Source organism: Phascolarctos cinereus, unplaced genomic scaffold (assembly GCF_003287225.1).
Source record: "Phascolarctos cinereus isolate Bilbo 61053 unplaced genomic scaffold, phaCin_HiC Scaffold_726;HRSCAF=1367, whole genome shotgun sequence".
Lineage (NCBI taxonomy): Eukaryota > Metazoa > Chordata > Mammalia > Diprotodontia > Phascolarctidae > Phascolarctos > Phascolarctos cinereus.
Genome location: NW_027556098.1, coordinates 14006728 through 14025786, shown reverse-complemented (window position 1 = coordinate 14025786; position 19059 = coordinate 14006728). Strand labels below are relative to the sequence as shown.

At 35.7% G+C, this 19059-nt stretch overlaps 1 protein-coding gene across 2 annotated transcripts in view; it reads right to left on the bottom strand.

Annotated features, from left to right (window-relative positions):
* ANOS1 (anosmin 1) overlaps positions 1-19059 on the bottom strand; it is a 236766-nt gene that overhangs the window by 169780 nt on the left and 47927 nt on the right. For both annotated transcript variants that reach the window (XM_021006244.2, XM_021006243.2), the window contains exon 2: positions 14463-14510. In XM_021006244.2, the coding sequence (XP_020861903.1) occupies positions 14463-14510 (48 nt within the window). The remainder of the gene's footprint in view (positions 1-14462; positions 14511-19059) is intronic.

Below are 19059 nucleotides of genomic sequence, written 5' to 3'. Positions count from 1 at the left end.
GAAGCAGAGTTGTCAAGAGAAGGAGAGAGGAGAGACGTCTTTCCCCAGTTACTTCTGGTTCTTTAGTCTCTGATTCTTCTGGCTTTTAGCTTTGAGAGAGAAGATGAATGATGCTAACCTCATTTGCCACTTCAGGTTACTGAAGGGAGAAAAAATCTGGAAAGAAGCCAACATGAGAATACTTGGCAGTTTCCATTATGCCCTCATTCTTAGCTTGCTGTAGTAGAAATTCTGGGGAAACTTCCCCTCTGGATGAGATCTGAGATTCTGTCTGTCTCTCTGTGGAGCTGAATTCCCTAGCTCCCAATGGGAGAGCTCTTTCCTTCTGAATTATCTATCATATATTCTCATTTGTAAACCATAGCTGATTTCTATTTTGCTATTGACTTGTTTAGTTTTGAGAATCATATAGAAATTATGTATAAGCTTTAAAATGTTGGTTAGGCATACATCATCATCATCACCGTCATCACCATCATCATCATCATCATCATCATCATCATCATAATAACGAATACTTATAACGTGTTTACTATGGGACAGGCACCATGCACTAAGTATTTTCCAATTATCATCTCATATAAAGTACTGGAGTTGGAATCAGTCAGACTCATTTTCCTGAGTTCAAATCTGGCCTCAGGCACTTACTAGCTGTGTGACCCTGGACAAGTCACTTAACTCTATTTGCCTGAGTTTCCTTATCTGTAAAATTATCTGAAGAAAGAAATGGCAAACCACTCCAGTATTTTTTGCCAAGAAAACCCCAAATGGAGTAACAAAGAGTCAGACATGACTGAAATGACTGAACAACAATTGATCCTCACAAAAACCCTAGGAGGTAGATGCTGTTATTATCCTCATTTTAACAGATGAGGTCACTGTGGTGAAAAGAGGTTAAGTGACTTGCCCGCAGCTACTCAGCTAATATCAGCTAGCATCTAAGGTTGAATCTGAACTCAGATTTCCCTGACTCCAGGCCCAGCCCTCCATCCCTTGCACCACCTAGCGGCAAAGTGACAAGAAGAGCTAAGTCCTTCACACTGTGGACCTGAAAAGTTTATCAGATTGAATGGAGTTCAGGATTAGTACTGTCAGAAGGGTTAAACCTAAAGTAAGGTTACAGGCAAATGTAGGTGTAGCCATGCAACTTTCCTTATAGAAAAGCATTCAAAAGGAAAAGTGCCAGTATATTGCAGTTTGTTGTTTTGCTTTGCTTTTCAAGTAGTTTATATCACTGGATAAAGAAAAGGAAAAGTTCCAGATTATATATTCCTATGATTAATTCAAAGAAATGTTCTCTTCCCACCCCTCAAAAAATGAATTACAAATCTGCCCTATTTCTAAATCAAAACATCCCCAGACTCCAACCAGCATTATTTCTTTTTGCCAGTTTAGATTAAACCCAATCTTCAAACAACTGATGCTCTTCATGCTTTCTGATGAATACATTACAACTTCAAAACATCTGTCAAACTGTAATTACCATATAATGCACTGAGTCAGATGTTTTTCATATGTTCAAAATTGACTCTTTTTTGAAGAGAAACTAAATAACCTGATTTTAGCTCAAATTAAACAAAAGACATTATCTTTAAGCAAAAGAAAGGAAAAATTCAAATAGGGCCAAGAAAGAAAAAAACTGCATAGTATTGTCTTTTTCTTCCTTCTCTGTTTTCTCTTTTGAAGCTTTATATCACATGGGAGATTCTCTTATACCTACATATGTAGAAGAAAGAATTTAAACAATTTTAATTATCAACATGTAACTTTCTAATGTTTTATTAATCTTTTTCTTTATATCATTTCAGTGAGCCTTCTTTAGTAACAAAAATTTTTTAAAAGTAGTTTAGCAGAATGAATTGATACAGCTGTATCCTATAGCATATGTAATATTCTATATCTATAGTTCTCTCTTTCCAATTAAAGAAGGAAAGTGTATTTTTTCATCATTTCTCTGATTATTATTCCATTATTTGGTTTTGCTTTGCTGACCTTTGAATTTGCATTACTCTAGTCACTATATATGTATCTCGCACATGTGTGTGTATATATATACATACATATCTATACCTAGATGTAGATATACATACACATATACACATATATATATACACACACATACACACATACATACTTGCAGTTCTGTTTCATTCTTCAATTACTTACGTACAACTTGCCATATTTCTCTGAATCTCTCATAATCACCACTTTTCCAGCAAAATAATATCCCATTACTTTCAGGTGCTACAATCTTTTTAGGTATTCCCCATCCAGTGAATACTCCATTTATTTCCAGGTCTCTGCTCCCACAAAAAGTGAATGACCATTTTGCTGTATGTGGGGTTTTCTTCCTACCTTTGCCCATTTTGGGGCATTACACCTAAGAGTGGGATTTGGGGATATGTGTGTATATATAATCATTTAAATCATTTTTAATAATTCCAAATTGTTTTCTAGAATTTTGGAATTTCTAGAATTCCACCAACAGAGTTTTAATAAACTGTTCTCTTTTTTTTTGGGGGGGGAACCTCTTCATTATTGCAAATTTTGCAAAAATATTCCACTTCTTGTTACCTTTGTCAATTCGCTGAATGTGAGGTAAAATACCTCAAAGTTGTTTTTAGTTGATTAGTGGATTCTATTGATCTTAATATTAGTGATTTGGAACAATATTTCATATAATTGTTAATAGCACACAGTTCTTTTGAAAATCATCTATTGGGGAATGGCTACTGATCTAATGATTTTGCATTAACCCCTTATATTTCTTGATATTATACTGTTATCACATATATTTGAGGCAAAGATTTTTTTCCCAATCCACAGTTTCCCTTCTTATCCTTGCTGCATTGATTTTGTTCATGTGAAAGCCTTTCAACCACTTTAAATAATTTTTTTTTAATTCTTGTCTCATATGTTCTTTGTGTCTTACATCTAATAAGAGGATCTTTGCATAATCTTTCCACAGAGACACCAGTTTCTAGGCTAAGGAACCTGGAATGTTTCAGCTACTGAAAGCGAATCATCCCCCAAATACACACTAATATGTTTGATAAAAGTCTCCCAGCATGAGTGCACAGCACACTTACCATAAGAAAGACAGTGCTGTGGGTAGGGCAAATCACTGACACCATTTCAGGCTGAGTTCAATGCTGGCAGGGCAAATGAAAACTATGCACTTTCATTTCAGTAGTCTGTGACAGATAGAAGGATGTAGCAACTCTCCGGTTGTTTAAATCATAACCTCATCTCTCTACCTGCACTGCCTCTAGTTGGGACTCGTCTAGAAGCTTTGAATAGGCCCTCAGAGCAAACTTGAAATTGATTCCTTATCACCCAAGTTCTGTGTTTTGAAACTTGATATTTAATATAGTGCCACATACGCAAGTTAGCATCTTTCACATTCTCTCTTGAGCATCATTTATTTTTATTTTTTTTTTTGCAGTTTTGCCTTTTGGTAGGTCAGGGATTATCAACATCTTCATCTCACTGCACAGCAATATCAGGTGGAAATACCCTTTCAATTCTGGTAAATGCCACTGCACATGAAGTTTTAAATTATGCCTGCTAGTCATTTGATTTCCAGCTGCCTGTGTATAGTGGAATTCATCAGAGGTTGATCTAATTTAAAATCTCCTTTAAACTGACCTTCATCTGTTTGGGGGAGTCTCGAGGATCAGAGATTAAATCAGCACCTCGAATCAAGTTAAATTATAGGATTTTAAGCTAGAATGAAACTAAAAAACCATTTAGTCCAAACCCCTCATTTTATAGGCAATCAAAATGAGTCCGTGAGTGGTTAAATATCTTGAGAAAGCTTGCTAGGGTACTAAATGATAGTCTTCATCGGCACAGAGGAGTAGTACAGTCAAATAAATTTATTTTGAACAACTCATTAGTTATTATTTATATATAATTGAAAATGCATGAGAATATTTTGGGAGAATATATGAAAATAAATCCCTAATTCTCAACTGTCTTCGACAGATTTCAGAAAGGAACCACACTTCCAAGCAAAAATTACTATTATTTGCAAGAAGTATATTATTTTTTACTTGTTTTCCCACAAAAATTACAGGGTTTTTATTTCCTGTTTGAGAAGAATGCGATAAACTTACTTAGATGATCTACCCAAAGAACAAGGATAGGATAATCAAAGAAAGGGAAATTATATCATTTAAGAGTAATACAGAAAGTGCCCACCTGGGCAAATAGCAGACTGAAATTGCATTCATTCTGCAAACTAATTTTAAATGTTGTTCTGGCCATGAAAAAGTATACCATGTTTAAAAGAGATTAACATGTCAGATAATGAGTTTTCAGTGCATATAGATAAAGGGTTGGTTTTTTTTCCCCTAGAAGTTCACCTCATTAAATGAGTTGCAGTATGTGAGTCTCATCAGTAATTACATGAACTCTAACAAAAAACAATCTGAAATTTCAGATATTTTTATTTGATACAAACTTATCTTGTTGATTCAAATCAAAATTGTATTAAAAAAAGGAAAAGAAAAAGAGGGGGCACTAAATAGTCATTTTGTTTCATGAGTAACTTTATATTTCAGATGAAGAAGAGGACTTCCATGGTCACATAGTTAAAATGGTTCAATGGTCGGACTTGAACCCAACTCTTCAAGGTCAGCTATATATATATTTTGACTCTCTCTCTCTCTCTCTCTTGCTTTCACTTTTGCTCTCTCTCTCTCTCTCTCTCTCTCTCTCTCTCTCTCTCTCTCTCTCTCTCTCGCTCTTCATTTCCCCCTTTCTTTTCCTTGCTGTTGCATGCTCACTTATATATCAGTGAGATTCCATTTTTATCTTTATTAATTTATAAGCATTAACTACATAAAAATTTAGAAAACATACAAAGCAAAACAAAAACTGAGTCTATAGCAGACTCAACACATGAAAAGGCATACTCAGTTTTGTTTCTGAGGTTTGATCCATATGCAATAAATTTTACAAACTTCAAATGAAGCCAGATGTTCATATAATCAAAAAAAAATCCAATCTCACCTCTAAATACAGCTCTTTATTCCAGGAATATCACTAAGGATTTGATGATTTGATGCTGCAGCCCTTAATAGAACAGAACTCCCATAAAGATCAAAGCAGAATGTGATGGCTACATGATTGGACCTTAAATTACTTCTTTTCAACACTTACACTGAAAACCAAATGAAAATCACAAAGGCATGTGAGAGCTTGCATGCCTCTCAATCTGGACTAAAAGGGAAGTGAAACTTGGCAAGCATATTACCACTATAACAGGAAACTGGTCAGTAATCTCAAAAATGACATTCTCACTGAAAGAGATGCCAGTATTTGAAGCATTACTATAAACTACCTTTGATACTAGTCACATCTTTATATATCCAACTTACCATTTCATTAAAATTTGTGATTCATTTGGTAGTCTCTGCAGTTGTCATGCTTTCAGGCACTGAACTTACCCATTGAACAAATACTTATTGAGCATCTGCTATGTGCAAGTTACCTTGGTAAATTCTTTTGATCTTCATAATCAACTATCCTAATATGTCAATCAAGAATCATTTATTAAGTGCCTACTATGTGCCAGGTCCCATGTGTATGACAAAGGATGCCACCAACCTTTATTACAAGTAAATCCCTTTGGGGGTGAGAGAGGTACCAGCTATTGTGCACTAAATGGCCTCAAAAGTCCCCTCCATCCATGATTTTGCCTTGACAGAAAAATAGCTCAAAATCATACTTCTCTTGACTAATGTGACTAATATTCTTATCTATCAGTTCCAGTCCTCTACCAAAAGAACAACCACTTTAGCTTTCATGTGCCATCCCCCACCCAATCCTTTATCAGTGCCTATATGCCTTCCAACTATCTATCTGATTCTCCAAATTACTGTCCTAATTTTCCAATTGGTTACTGAAATGAGTTCTGCTCTTTTGAACAAAATCAGCTACAGACAGAAAATCATAGGCTCATAGATATTGAACTGGAAAATTTCTCCAAAGCCTATTCATACAGCTCTTTCAATTTTGTTGTCATTTGGTCATTTTCAGTCATATTGGACTCTTTGTAGCCCCATTTGGAGTTTTCTTGGCAAAGATACTAGAATGGTTTGCCATTTCCTTCCCCAGCTTATTTTACAGATGAGGAAACTGAGGCAAACATGGTTAAGTGACTTGCCTGGGGTAACACAGCTAGTTAGTGTCTAAGGCCAGATCTGAACTCAGTAAAATGAGAATTCTTGATTCTAAACCCTGCACTCTATCTACTGTGCCATCTAGTTGCTCTTCATTTTACAGATAAGGAAAATGAGTTCCAAAGAGGTAAGTGACTTGTCCAAGCTCACAGTGCTAATATCAGACACCGACTGAATTTTAGGTCTTCTGACTAGAGCCAGCATACTTTCCACTGCATCATAGAAATGATCAGTATGAGTAGGTGAATGCCAAGCTACAGATAGAATGGAAAATGCAGAAGACTGAAGTGGATCAAAGGAGAAAGGAATTATTAGGCTTCATAAAATGAAAGAGAGCTAGTACAGGTAGACAATTGGAGACAGTATTCATTCTCTCTTCTGGCCCTGCCTAGAAGGCAAAGCACAAGGAAGAATTGTTGCCTCCAACCTTCTACTTGGGTCCCTTCTAGGTGGACAGTGGAGGATCATTATCACAGAGGGCCACCTGGGCCCAAGAGAGGTCATCTAATTGCATCTAGAGTACGTCTGGGTCATCTGTCTTTGCAGTTACTGTTTCTAATTATATTATCAACTTGCAAAAATCACTTGGGAAGGTCTTGTACTAACTAGAAATTCCTTAAAAACAACCCACGTGCTTATTGACATTTATTAAATAATTTGCCTCCTCTCTCGTTAAGTAAAACTGACTATTTATTCCACTTGGTGAAGTGGTTGTTGCTTATACTCAAAAATTCCTTCTTGGCAAAAGAGAGGTGTTAACAAAACTGATGGAGAACTAAGTCATAGAACTTTAAGCAAATAAAACTGCCTTTTAACCTCGTTTAACAATAGTACAGAGTCATTTATCATAGGTAAAGATTAAATATAAATTCCACAAATAATAAGAGGAATTATTAAAATTTAGATGGTACTTATAGATAACATTAAGACAAAATATGTCATATTTTATGAATTCAGAATTTATTTAGATAGTGTCAAATGATTAGTTTAGTTCTAGAATTTCTTTTTAACTTTTTTTTAATCTTTAAAAATTTCTTTTTGAAATGTCTTTAGTTCTAGAATTTCTTTTTCATGTTTGTCTTGTCACTGCAATAATACATAAACTCTTCAAATGCATAAAATGTCTCACTCTTCTTTGTATCCTTCTCCAGGGCCTAGCACAATTCTGAACACATAGTTAAGGCTCAGTAAATATTGGCTTGTTGATTGATACCAGGACTGAAAGGCCTTAATGTCTGAGACCTGACTATGATATATGATGCACAGGACTTAGTAAAGCAAACCTTAATAGTGAATAATAAGCCATCCCCATGAAGTCACATAAAATAGAAATATCATGATATATAACAGGAAAAATATCTGGCCTGGATTTTTCTTTTGTTTCTTCTATTAATTAGTTTGTGAGCTTGGTAAACTTACTTCATCTATTTAGGCTTTAGCTGCATCATCAGTAATTTTAAGTTATTTGATTAGACAGCTAGCATTTCAATAGGTTTGCACATCACTTTATAACTATTATCTCATTTAATCTTCACAACAATCCTGAGATGTCTATTCAATTATTATCCCCATTTTACAGATGAGGAAACTTAACAGAGATTAAGTGATCTGCCCAGGGTCACATGGCCAGTAAGTATCTAAAGCCAGATACTTTGGGGTATATGGGGTATTCAAGGAGAACTAGCTCTTCTAGAGTGAGGATTTGCCCTGTCCTTTTCAGCGCTGCCCATCCACCTTTGCTGCCTACTTGGCACTCAACCCTCACCTGTGGCTCCAAGAAGCTGTAGCATGCTCAGTGACCACACCCTGGTAAAACCATCTCTGCAGACAGGCTAAACCAGGTTGAAGGTAACTGACAGGCCTCAAACCTGTAGGTAAATTAGGGAATGTAAACCCAAGCATTCGAAGACTTCCCCAGATGGAATGAATGGATAAAAACAATTTGTCCCAAGACCATGAAGGCAGCTGAAGCAACTTATTGGAATAAATACACATACATACATTGAGATATGTACATTTCCTATGGGATCTGGTCAAAGTCATAGGCCTTTGAAGAAAGAAATATGAAAAAAAGTTCTTGACAATCAAATTATTAAAAATGTCAGAAAATAATACAGGTCTACCATCTTGGTTCTGAATGATAAATTTATAGATCTTCTCACATACCTAATACCTATGATTTCACATTTTTTTAAAAGATCTTGAATCCTTGAGCAGTGGTCTTCTATTTCTTCAACACAACCTTTTATCAATTATAGCCCATAATACCCTATTCTACCCCTTCTGAGCCCTGTGCTAGTTCTCTACCTTCCCAAATGAGGCTTCAGTCCATTAGGGCAATTAAACTAACCACAACTCAAAAAACATCAGCAGACATATAGAGATACATGTATGCTATTAGAAAAAAGTCCAACCTCTCCCTTCCTCTGCACCCCTCCCCAACATACCCATCTCCTGTCCCATGGACAATACTGGTCATAGTGGAAGTCCCTCAGACAAAAAGTTCTGCACTCAGGGACAATGATCAGTGACAGGTGGGTAAGAACTCAGTCTGTTCACACACACACACACACACACACACACACACACACACACACACACTCTTCATTTTGGGTGGAGCAAATAAGTTGCACCGACCATGTGCCGTCATTGGGCTACATTCTCTACAAATATTGCCTCATTTCATCCTCACAACTCTGGAAGATAGGTGTATAATTATCCCCATTTTACAGCTGAGAAAACTGAGGCAAACAGAAGTTAGAGTGACTTCCCCAGGAGCACACAGCCAGTTTCTTATGCCAGATTTGAACCTGGGAATTCCTGACTTGAGGCCCAGCCGTGCTATCTACTGTAACACCTAGCTGCCTCTAAATGAATAGGAAATGAAAGGATAGTGTAATAGTATCCATTAAGCAGAACCAGGAAAAAAGAAGAAAGGATGGATTTATATTGAAATTTTTCTGATGAATTGAAATCAGAGACAATTCACTTTTGCTTATTGTTTTTGCATCACATATGCTGAACATAAAAATATGTGTGTGAGAGAGAAACATGCCTATTGCTGAAAAGCTGTTATGTTCACAATCTGTTAAGACTTATTGACTATTACAGGGTTTATCTTTCAATAAAAAGTATCTGAAAAAAGACATTTACCTGCCTTGGCTAATAGCATCAGTGATCAAATTAAATAAATTATTAATTACTAACAGTTATTATTTACAAGTCTACGTTATATTTCAGGATATACATGGGGTTTTTTTCTGAAATGAGGATTTATTCAATTACATTTCTCTCATCCTTTTTGAATTTCATTATTTGTGTATTTATTTCATAGAATACCGTTTTAAAAGACATTACTAACCACTAACATACAGCCCTTCAATAAAAGTTACAGTTTTTGAACTTAATGAATAGATTGTATTCTATATGCTTTAAGTAAGCAGTTAAAATTTTTATCATAGTATAAATTTAGTGGGGCACTTGAGTAGTACAGTGGATAGAGCATCAAGCTTGGAGTTAAATCTGAGTCCAAATCCAGCCTTAGATAGTTACTGGCTGTGTGACCCTGGGCAAGTCACTTAACTTCTGTTTCCCTCAGTTACTCATCTGTAAAATGGGCTGGAGAAGTAATTGGCAAACCGCTCCAGCATGTTTGCCAACAAAACTCCTTTGGGGTCATGTAGAAGCAGGCAGAACTAAATGCCAACAAATAAATTGAATAATATTATTTATCAATATTTGAAATGTTATTGTGAAAAATTAAAAGAAACCATAATATGCCACCATTAGCAGTTTTCATGTATGTTTTCATTTTCTTGATTCCAATTCAAAGCACTCTTTAAAATGACATACTGGTATATACAGATTAATTCATGGCAACATGAAAAATGAATTAATACAGAGAAGGTAGACATTATGTAGAGCTCCTCTACTGACATCACTGAGTTGGGTTAAAAAAATTACAAAACCTGTACATTTACCAGTCTCCCCATCTGCCTACCACTAATTTCATGTATAGATGAAAAGAAAATATTTGTCAAGTACTTCAAATCTTCTCACTCACAATGCACTCCAAACTGATTTTTTTCCCAGAGAAATACAACTATGATTATTATTTAAGGTTCACTTTAAATACTCAGGCTAAAGGCAACCCTTAAAAATCATTCCAGTTTAGTAATTTATTCCATAGTGTTCATGAAGTTTGTGGTGACCTTGACTGGATAATCATTTAACCACCCTCTTTTAGGAATCTTGTTTTATCTTCAGGCAAAAAAACATCTATTTATTTCTTAAGGAAACCAGAGGAGGTATCACATAAGCCTTGATCATCCAATTACAAAGTGTGATCTAAGGACACAATAACATTGTAATCCCCTTTAGGTGTAATTTCTCTTTATTTATGATGCAAAAAAAAATACTTGAAATATGCCACCTCTAATCTAAATTCCCTTCAAAGGATCATGAGTATAGATATACTCAAGAATGATATAACATTTATATTTCAAAACATCATCATCTTTGTTTAATGGATAAATATTAACTTTAATCAGTGTGCTCTTTATCCTTATTTTTTCCCCATTTACAATCAGGTTTTCGTGAAAAGATCATCATAAAGTGTTCTGAAAATCCAACGGGGAAAAACTTTATTTTGCATATCCCAAGACATGCCATATGTCACATCAAACAACAGTGGAAGAATTTAGAAGCTTTACAGCAAAGGGCTAATATACAGGAACTTTTATGTATGTTGCCTGCCTAGATACAAGCAAAATTCAATTATGAAAGTTAAAAACTATCTTCACCCAACCATGTATTGTTTTATTGTCACATAAAGATTTTGTTATTTTCAATAAAGTCACTGATGAATAAACTTCAAAGATTAGTCTAGTGCATGAAAGGTTGTTTTCAATACCCTCTCCTCCTTTTAAGGTCAAGTCATCTGATTATTCCACCCTTTCCTTATCCTATTTGCTGTTATTCTCCCATCTTTCTCAGTGACTTTCACACCTGATTTACAATCTAGTCTCTGGCTCCACTTCCTTCCCTTCTCACTCTTCACACTATAGTCAGCCATTTCAGTGATATGTTCCCCTCTGCCCTTTAACCCTTTCTACCCTTGACCTTACTTGTCTCTTTTGTTTTAACATTTTAATTTCCTACTCTGAATGACTCACAACCTGTCTTTTCCTTTTCTACTCCTAAGTAATATAAGTTTAATAAACATAACTTATGGATCTTCTACAAATTTATACTATCCAGAATTATCTTTAACAAGACCTTTAATGCTACATGATAATACTTTTATTCATCTCTTTTTGGTGTCTTATTAGGATATCCAAAGGGATTGCCCTTTCTTTCTCCTTAAGTCCCTAACTATACCTACCTCTCAGCAGATAACCCCACCTCTTATTTTATGTAGAAGAATAAAATAATCCGAAGTAAGATTTTTGATTTCCATATCTTAAAAGCTTTTGTGTCTTCTCCTATTCTCTATTTTATCCCTCTGAAAGGGATTATGTGGACTTCTGACTTACTAACCGTTCCCCATGTGTCCTTGATAAGATTCCATCCCTTCCCATCTACTCTAGAACCTCACTGTACTGATAAACTCCCCAAATATCCTCAATCACCATCTTCAATCACGCTCTCTCTCTCTCGCGCTCTCTCTCTCTCTCTCTCTCTCTCTCTCTCTCTCTCTCTCTCTCTCTCTCTCTCTCTCTCTCTCTCTCTCTCTCTCTCTCCTCCATTTAAGTATGTTCCTATGAGAATTTTGCTGTCCTGAAAAAAAACTTCCCTTAATCTTACTAACACCTGAAACTATACTCCTACTTCTACCCTGCCCTCAATAAAAATAACAGTGATTATTGTTCACAAAGCGTCTTTTTCCAAAAAAAAAAAAACCACTCTGTGAGAGAGGGAAGGAAAAATGGGCAATGAAGATATAAAAACAAAAATAATCCCTGCTTTCAAGTAGCTTTCATTCCATTGAGGAAAAAGCAACATGTACACAGTTAAGTAGATAGAAAATGTCCAGAACAAACAAAAAGTAGCAAGAGGCAGGGAAAACACTAGCATCTGAGCAGATAAAGATTGGTTTCCTTTAGGATGTGGCATTTGAATTATCCTTTGTGGCTTCTCAAATTCTTTGAGAAGGGGGTGAGACAAGACAGGCTTCCACACACAGGGGATGTAGCCTGTCTAAAGACACAGGGATGGAAAATGGAATTTCTCTTTATATCTCCAGTTTATTGAAACTTCTCTCTTCAAAATCACCAACACCTTCTCATTGTCATATACAAAACGCTTTCTTTAGTTTTCATTACTCTTAATCTATCTGCAGCTTTTGACACTTCTGACCAATTAGTTTAATTACTATCTCCCTTAGCTATAAATATAACATATTTTCCTGATTCTTCTCCTAATTCTCTATCTACTCTTCTGTCTCCACTGTCTTCTTATCCCATCCCTAACATCTTTATGTGGATGTTCCTAAAAGGTCTATTCTCAAATCTTGTGCTGTGTTCTCTACCTTGACAATCTCATTCACTCCCACAGTTTAACCTAGTATGTCTCTATAAATGTCTTCTAAATATTTGTCTCCAGGCCTGATTTCTCCTCTCAACTCTAGACCTGCAGCTCCAAATGCATATCTGCTAAAATCAAGCTTATCATTTTTCCTTCTATATATATATATATATATATATATATATATATATATATATATATATATATATATATATATCCTTCCTTCTGAATTCATGATTTCTGCCTTCAACACCACTATTCACCTCATTTCACATGTTTATAAACTTTGGAGTAAATACTTTACTCATACCCCCACCTTCACCTTTTAGTTACCAAGTGCTGTTTCTACAATAGCTCTCAAATCTGTCCTCCCAGGGATAGTCTCTGCCCATCATTTAAAGCCTGATCCAAATAACACTTCCTACATAAAGCCTTTCTTGAGCTCTCTGGTCAAGTAAGTTACCTTCCTCCTCAGGTCTCATGCAGCACTGTTTGCTACTCCGTTAGCATGTAACGTTGTGTACTGAAGTTATTGGTATCTCAACACCATTTTTGATTCTAAAAAGTTCCTAAAAGAGTAGTACTTACTTTCTTCTCTTGAACTGAGCTTAGCAAACAATTGATATTTAACCAATCTGGTCTGTATTGTTGTTGTTCGTCCTTCATTCTCGAAGAGGACCGGATGACATCAGGCAGATGATGTCTTGACTTGCAAGTGAATTGGATTTAAGTGAAGCAGAGCAGTGTAAAGTCATCAGCCTCACTCCCTCCTCCGGGGTCTTCTGAGTCCAGTGGCAAGACAAAGGTCAGGAAGACTAGAGATGACCCCAGGTGCAGTGGGAGATCTTGACCTTTTTAAGCTAAGGTCTTTCCCAAGTCTCAGTTTGTCTGAGGCATTGCTCATCCTGTAATGTAAAGCTAAATAAGAATTGAGGCAAAAGTTGGCTTACTTTGCCTTCCATAAGAATCAATCTGGATGAGGAAGACCCTTAGACTTTCTAACCAGAACAGAAACAATTGCTATTTACACTCACTCTAAGCCATCAAAACCCAAATAATGAGCAAGTGAGGCCTGGGGCAGAGCCTATTATTAGCTAATCAGTGAAAGACAGAGAAATCTGGGTTTAAAGACATAGTCTAGTACCTCCATTTGAATCACAATGGACTTTTATCAAAGCCTGGTTTTTCAGCACTATATTTCAAGAAATCACAAATGAAAACTCCATGAGACAAAATAGTTAATTGTCCCAGTCTTTTTTTTTGGGGGGGGGAAGGGAATGATAGGATAAATAAAGAAAAAAAATCTAGCCCCTAAACCCCAAGATACCTTGCAAAGTATAAGTGACTAAAATTTATGTTCCTTTGGGTATGTCTCCCCATATCCATAGAGGAAGAGGAGGTAGAGGAAGAAGAGGAGGTGTGGAGGAAATAGAAGCATTGCCCAGCTAGAACTAGCTAGGCCTCCAGGGAATTATATTTGCAACCTAAATAAATGACCAATGTTGAGTTTCAAAGTATATCAAAGAATTCTCTAAAATGGAAAACATGCCACAGTATTAAAGTATCAATTAATTTACCTGAAAACACATTTTATCAAGTGAAATTCAAAGTACAAAAATCTACTAGGGAAAAAATTGATTAAAATCAATTATAGGGAAAGATATTATTTAAGGTAATTGATGTGTGAAACCAGATAATAAAGAAAAAAGGAGAACTATAAAAAGAGCTATATAGCATTAAAGCACATACCTTAGAACACTGTTTATGAGTCTGGCACCATACCAGGGAACCATTGTTCTGAAAAAGAATTAAAATGTATGTTTACCCATTAAGAATGTTTTATAAATGTCAATATTTTACCCTAAATCACTTGTTAATGAGTCCAAAACAACTTTATAAAGTAAGGTAAAATCGTCATCATACTAAAGTTTCCCTTGCTTTATTGAACTGGCTTTTATAAAAGGTGGCTGTTAGCAAAGTTAAATTTAAAGCAAACTCTATTTTTTTATTGACTTCTTTTGTAAGAGAAGGAGGACGGCACAGAGAGATGGGCTTGAAGCCAGGAAGACTTGGATTCAAATCCCACCTCTTGTCATATATGGCTTATATGACCCTTAGAGAGTTGCTTACATCATTGAGAGAGTAAGTGACTAGCTAAGATCTAAATTATTAACCTGCAAAAAAGAAGTTCCCTATACTAATGAAATCTCAGCTCTAGTCTCCCTCTTTCTTCATTAAAAAAAAATTGAAGCTATGTTCCAGTAAAGACAAGAAACTCCCCTACCACCACCCCATAAACACTTGGAAATTTTTGAAGAGGGAGGACAAATAAGTTATCTCAACTTAAGCCAAAATTGCAATGCAATCCTCTAACAAAGCTATTTTAACAAGTTATAACTTTATATAAAATTTCATATTTTTTTAAATTTTCTTTTTTTCATGAATTAAACATCAAAAAAACATGAACATTTCAATGTATAAAAAAGAACAGGAAAAAGGTATTGGAAATGAAACAAAAATCTCTTCTGTGTATGGACTGGGATGGTTTTAAGTATATATCAAATTTACTATTAAAATACCAAAACTACCCTTCTGTTCTCTGCCCACTTCTTAACTTCCTTCTGCTTTCTCCTATGTATTTTTCAATATCTCAATGACACTTTTCTTTCTCTCTTTCTTTATATCACTATCACTACTCCCCCACAAAACTCTTCCTAAGAAGTCTACATTCCCAAAAATCAAAGCTACCATTGTAATCAATCAATAAGCATTTCTTAATCGCTTGCTATGTGCCAGTTACTGGGCTAAGAACTGGTGACAGAAAAAAGAGAAAACACTCCCTGTCCTAAAGGACCTTACATTCTAAAGGTAAAGACAGCAGGCATATAACAAGATACACACAAAGTAGAAATTATATCATTTTGGAAGGAAAGGCACAAGTGGAGGACCAGAAAAAAAAGCTTCCTGCAGAGGGTACCATTTGAACAGAAGGAGAAGGGCTTCTAAGATGTACTGATGAGGCAGTTTGGCAGAAAGCCATTGAAAATGCACCAAAGAGAAGCAGTAAGTGTAAGGAATGATATATATAGGCCAGTATGGCTAACGTATGAATAAGAAGTAATGTGTAGAAGGGAATAGAGTTTAAGATGATAAGAAGGGGCCAGATTTGAAGGACTTTAAATCACAGAGGAGAAGTTTACATTTGCTTATAGAATAAATAGGGAACAATTGAATGACTGGAGTGGTAACACATTCAGACCTACAATGGGGAGAAATATGAATCAGGAAGAAACAATTATGAAGCTATTACAATAATAGAGGCAAGAGGTGATGCAAGCCAAGAACACAATACACACAATAACTACAACAATGTAAATGGGAAGAACAACCACAAAATAATAAAAAGTGACTGTTGAGAAATTACAAAGAAGAATAATCATTGTCCCAAAGAAGAGATATGAGAAGATAGCTTCCCCAATTTTTTTCCCAGAGGTAGGAGTTCCAGGAGTGTAGAACATTACATACATTTTCAGATTTTTTTCAATGTATTTATTGATTATACTGATTTTCTTTTGTCTTCTTTTTTTTCTTTAAAAAAAAATCTTTGTTACATGGGATCATCCCCTGAAAGGGAAAGGGAAAGAATGCCAAGAGGAAATTATGTGATATTTTTAAGTGTATAATAACTTTTTCACTTCTTATTTTTTTAATTTTAATTTTAATTTTTATAATTTTTTTTTCCAAAAACATGTTAAAACAATTTTTAACATTTGGGGTTTTTTTTAAGTTTTAAGTTCCAAATTCTATTTCTCTTTCTCTCTTCCCCTGAGATGGTAAGCAATCTGATACAGGTTATACATGTGCAATCATGAAAATACTTCTATATCAGTCTTTTTGTACAACAAATAAAATTTTATTTTAAAAAATAACAAAAGGGCTCCAGATGATCTAAAAGGGGGGGAGAGAGGAAGCTAGGTAGCACAGGGGATAAAGCACCGGCCCTGAAGTCAAGAGGACCTGAGTTCAAATCCGGCCTCAGACCAAACACTTGACACTTACTAGCTGTGTGACCCTGGGCAAGTCACTTAACCCCAATTGCCTAAAAAAAAGGAGGGGGTAACACCGGTAAGTTCCTCCATTTAGTCCAGAACTACACAAGAAAATTTCCAAAATTCTACAGATGTACTGAATGAAGATGCAGGAGATATCAGGGCCTGAAGCTTCCCAGGTCTCTAGCAAACAGTGGTAAGCTGATAAATTTTAAATAGGCTGCTCTTTAAAAAAAATGTACAAATAGCACATTTTAAAATTAATCAGCATTATTAACATTTTCTGCATAATGTTCTAAAGTTTAGACAATTCACAAAACAATAAATCTAGCCCAGATTTGTAGCATGTGTCTGTTTCTGAGGTATAAATGCTCACACTAAAAATTGAATAATTGGCTCTAGCAAGCCAGTTTGAGCTGGCTCCTGCATACCCCTAGGACTCTGAATCTAGTGGGACCTTGGTCCTGACCTACTACAGCCACAACAAGAGACAGGCTAGAGCAGATCATTATGACAGGACCAAGCAATATATACACTCTAGGGACCTTTCAAGATGATTCAAGCCATCACTACTATTAGAGCCAAGCCAAGGAACAGGGCCAGCTATTAGTGGATAACTGCCCAGAGAAAAAGACTGCAAAGTCCATACTAGAGGGCTCAGTAGGGGGCCTGAGATAAACATTTTTTTTTATATCTAACTAGGTCTGGCAGGCGGCTACTGTGCTAAGAATTAGCTATACAAAAAAAAGAGAGAGAGAGACAATCTTTCAGATTGGGAAGACAGGATATAGACAGAAATAGATAAACAAGGCTGAGGAATGTACTAAGCATCAAGTACAATATTGAGCAATAAATACTACAGGGCTTCAAATGAGAGAGTGATCGCCAGAAGCTGATATAGTTGGGGGAGGCTCGAGTGTATTATATGAACTGGACACTGAAGGAAGGGAAAGAGTATATAATTGCAGACAATGAAAGAAGAGAAAATGGCTAACAAGCGAGAATATAATTAGTGACTAAAATGGAGGGTTTGTCTAACAGAGTCATTCCTGATTTATCTATATGTCTAGTCCAGGGGTGGGGAACTTGCAGCCTTGAGACCACATGTGGCCTTACATCCTCAAATGCAGCCCTTTGAGTGAATCCAAACTCCACAGAATAAATCCCCTTAATAAAAGGATTTGTTCTGTAAAACTTGGACTAAAGCTAAAGTACAAACTCATCTACAAAATGGTACAGAGGAATTTTGGAAGATAAGAGCAGTATTACCTCCTGAAAGACCAAAAAAAAAAAAACACCAGAAGGAAAAAAAAAGTCTTCACAAACCTGCCATGGGACCCAATTAAGTAAAATCATATGAAGAACATTTACAGATAAAACTGGAAGTAGGACAACAACTAGGGTAAAAATGCTTGCAATTTCATTCCATTTCTACAGCAATCTATTCTCATTGCTGATAATGTTGAGACTATCACATTGGACTCTTGGGACCCCATGACCAATAGAAGAAAATAGAAATGAAACCCAAAAAGATTGACAGGAAAAACTATAACATTGGACCATGTACTTCTATTTCAATAATTCAACGTTCTATGATTTGGTGATATGATCACGGAAGTTGCTACGGGTGATACTTTGGTGGGAAGGTCTTCAGAGGAAAGGGGAACTCAGCAACTTTCCAAAATCTCTGGTGATGAGTGTCTGAACTAGCTAAGTTGGTATTATGACAATAAACTTACCAGATTCACATTTGAAGCTTTCCCAATTTAGTAGGATCTGCTGATGGTACACTGGCGTAGGCTTTGAAAACACAGAGTTATGTGGTCCCATCAGTTGGAGAATGGTTGACCAGAAACTAGTATATGAATGTAATACAATACTATTGTTCCACAAGAAACTGGGGAAGATTCGTGTGAACTGATGTAAAGTGAAATGAGGTGAAACAAGAGAACAATTTATACAATAACACTGTAAAAATGAAAATCTAAAAATCAAGAACTTTGATCAACCAAAGTTGGAGATGTCTAAGAATAAAGATTGCAACTGCTTCTTGGCAGAAGTGTCAATATGCAGTCAGTCAGCAAACATTTATGAAGTGCTTATTATGCACCAGGCATTCTGAATTTAATTTAAGAAAGAAGGCAGGGATATCTGCAGGCCTCGATGAGGCATTAGAGTAGGACTTTAGTGGAGGGGACAAAGTATACACAGAAGAAAACAGTGTTGGATGGGCACAATTTTGAAACTGCTTGGGAATCAATGTCAAAATACAACAAAGCATAAAAAATACCACATAA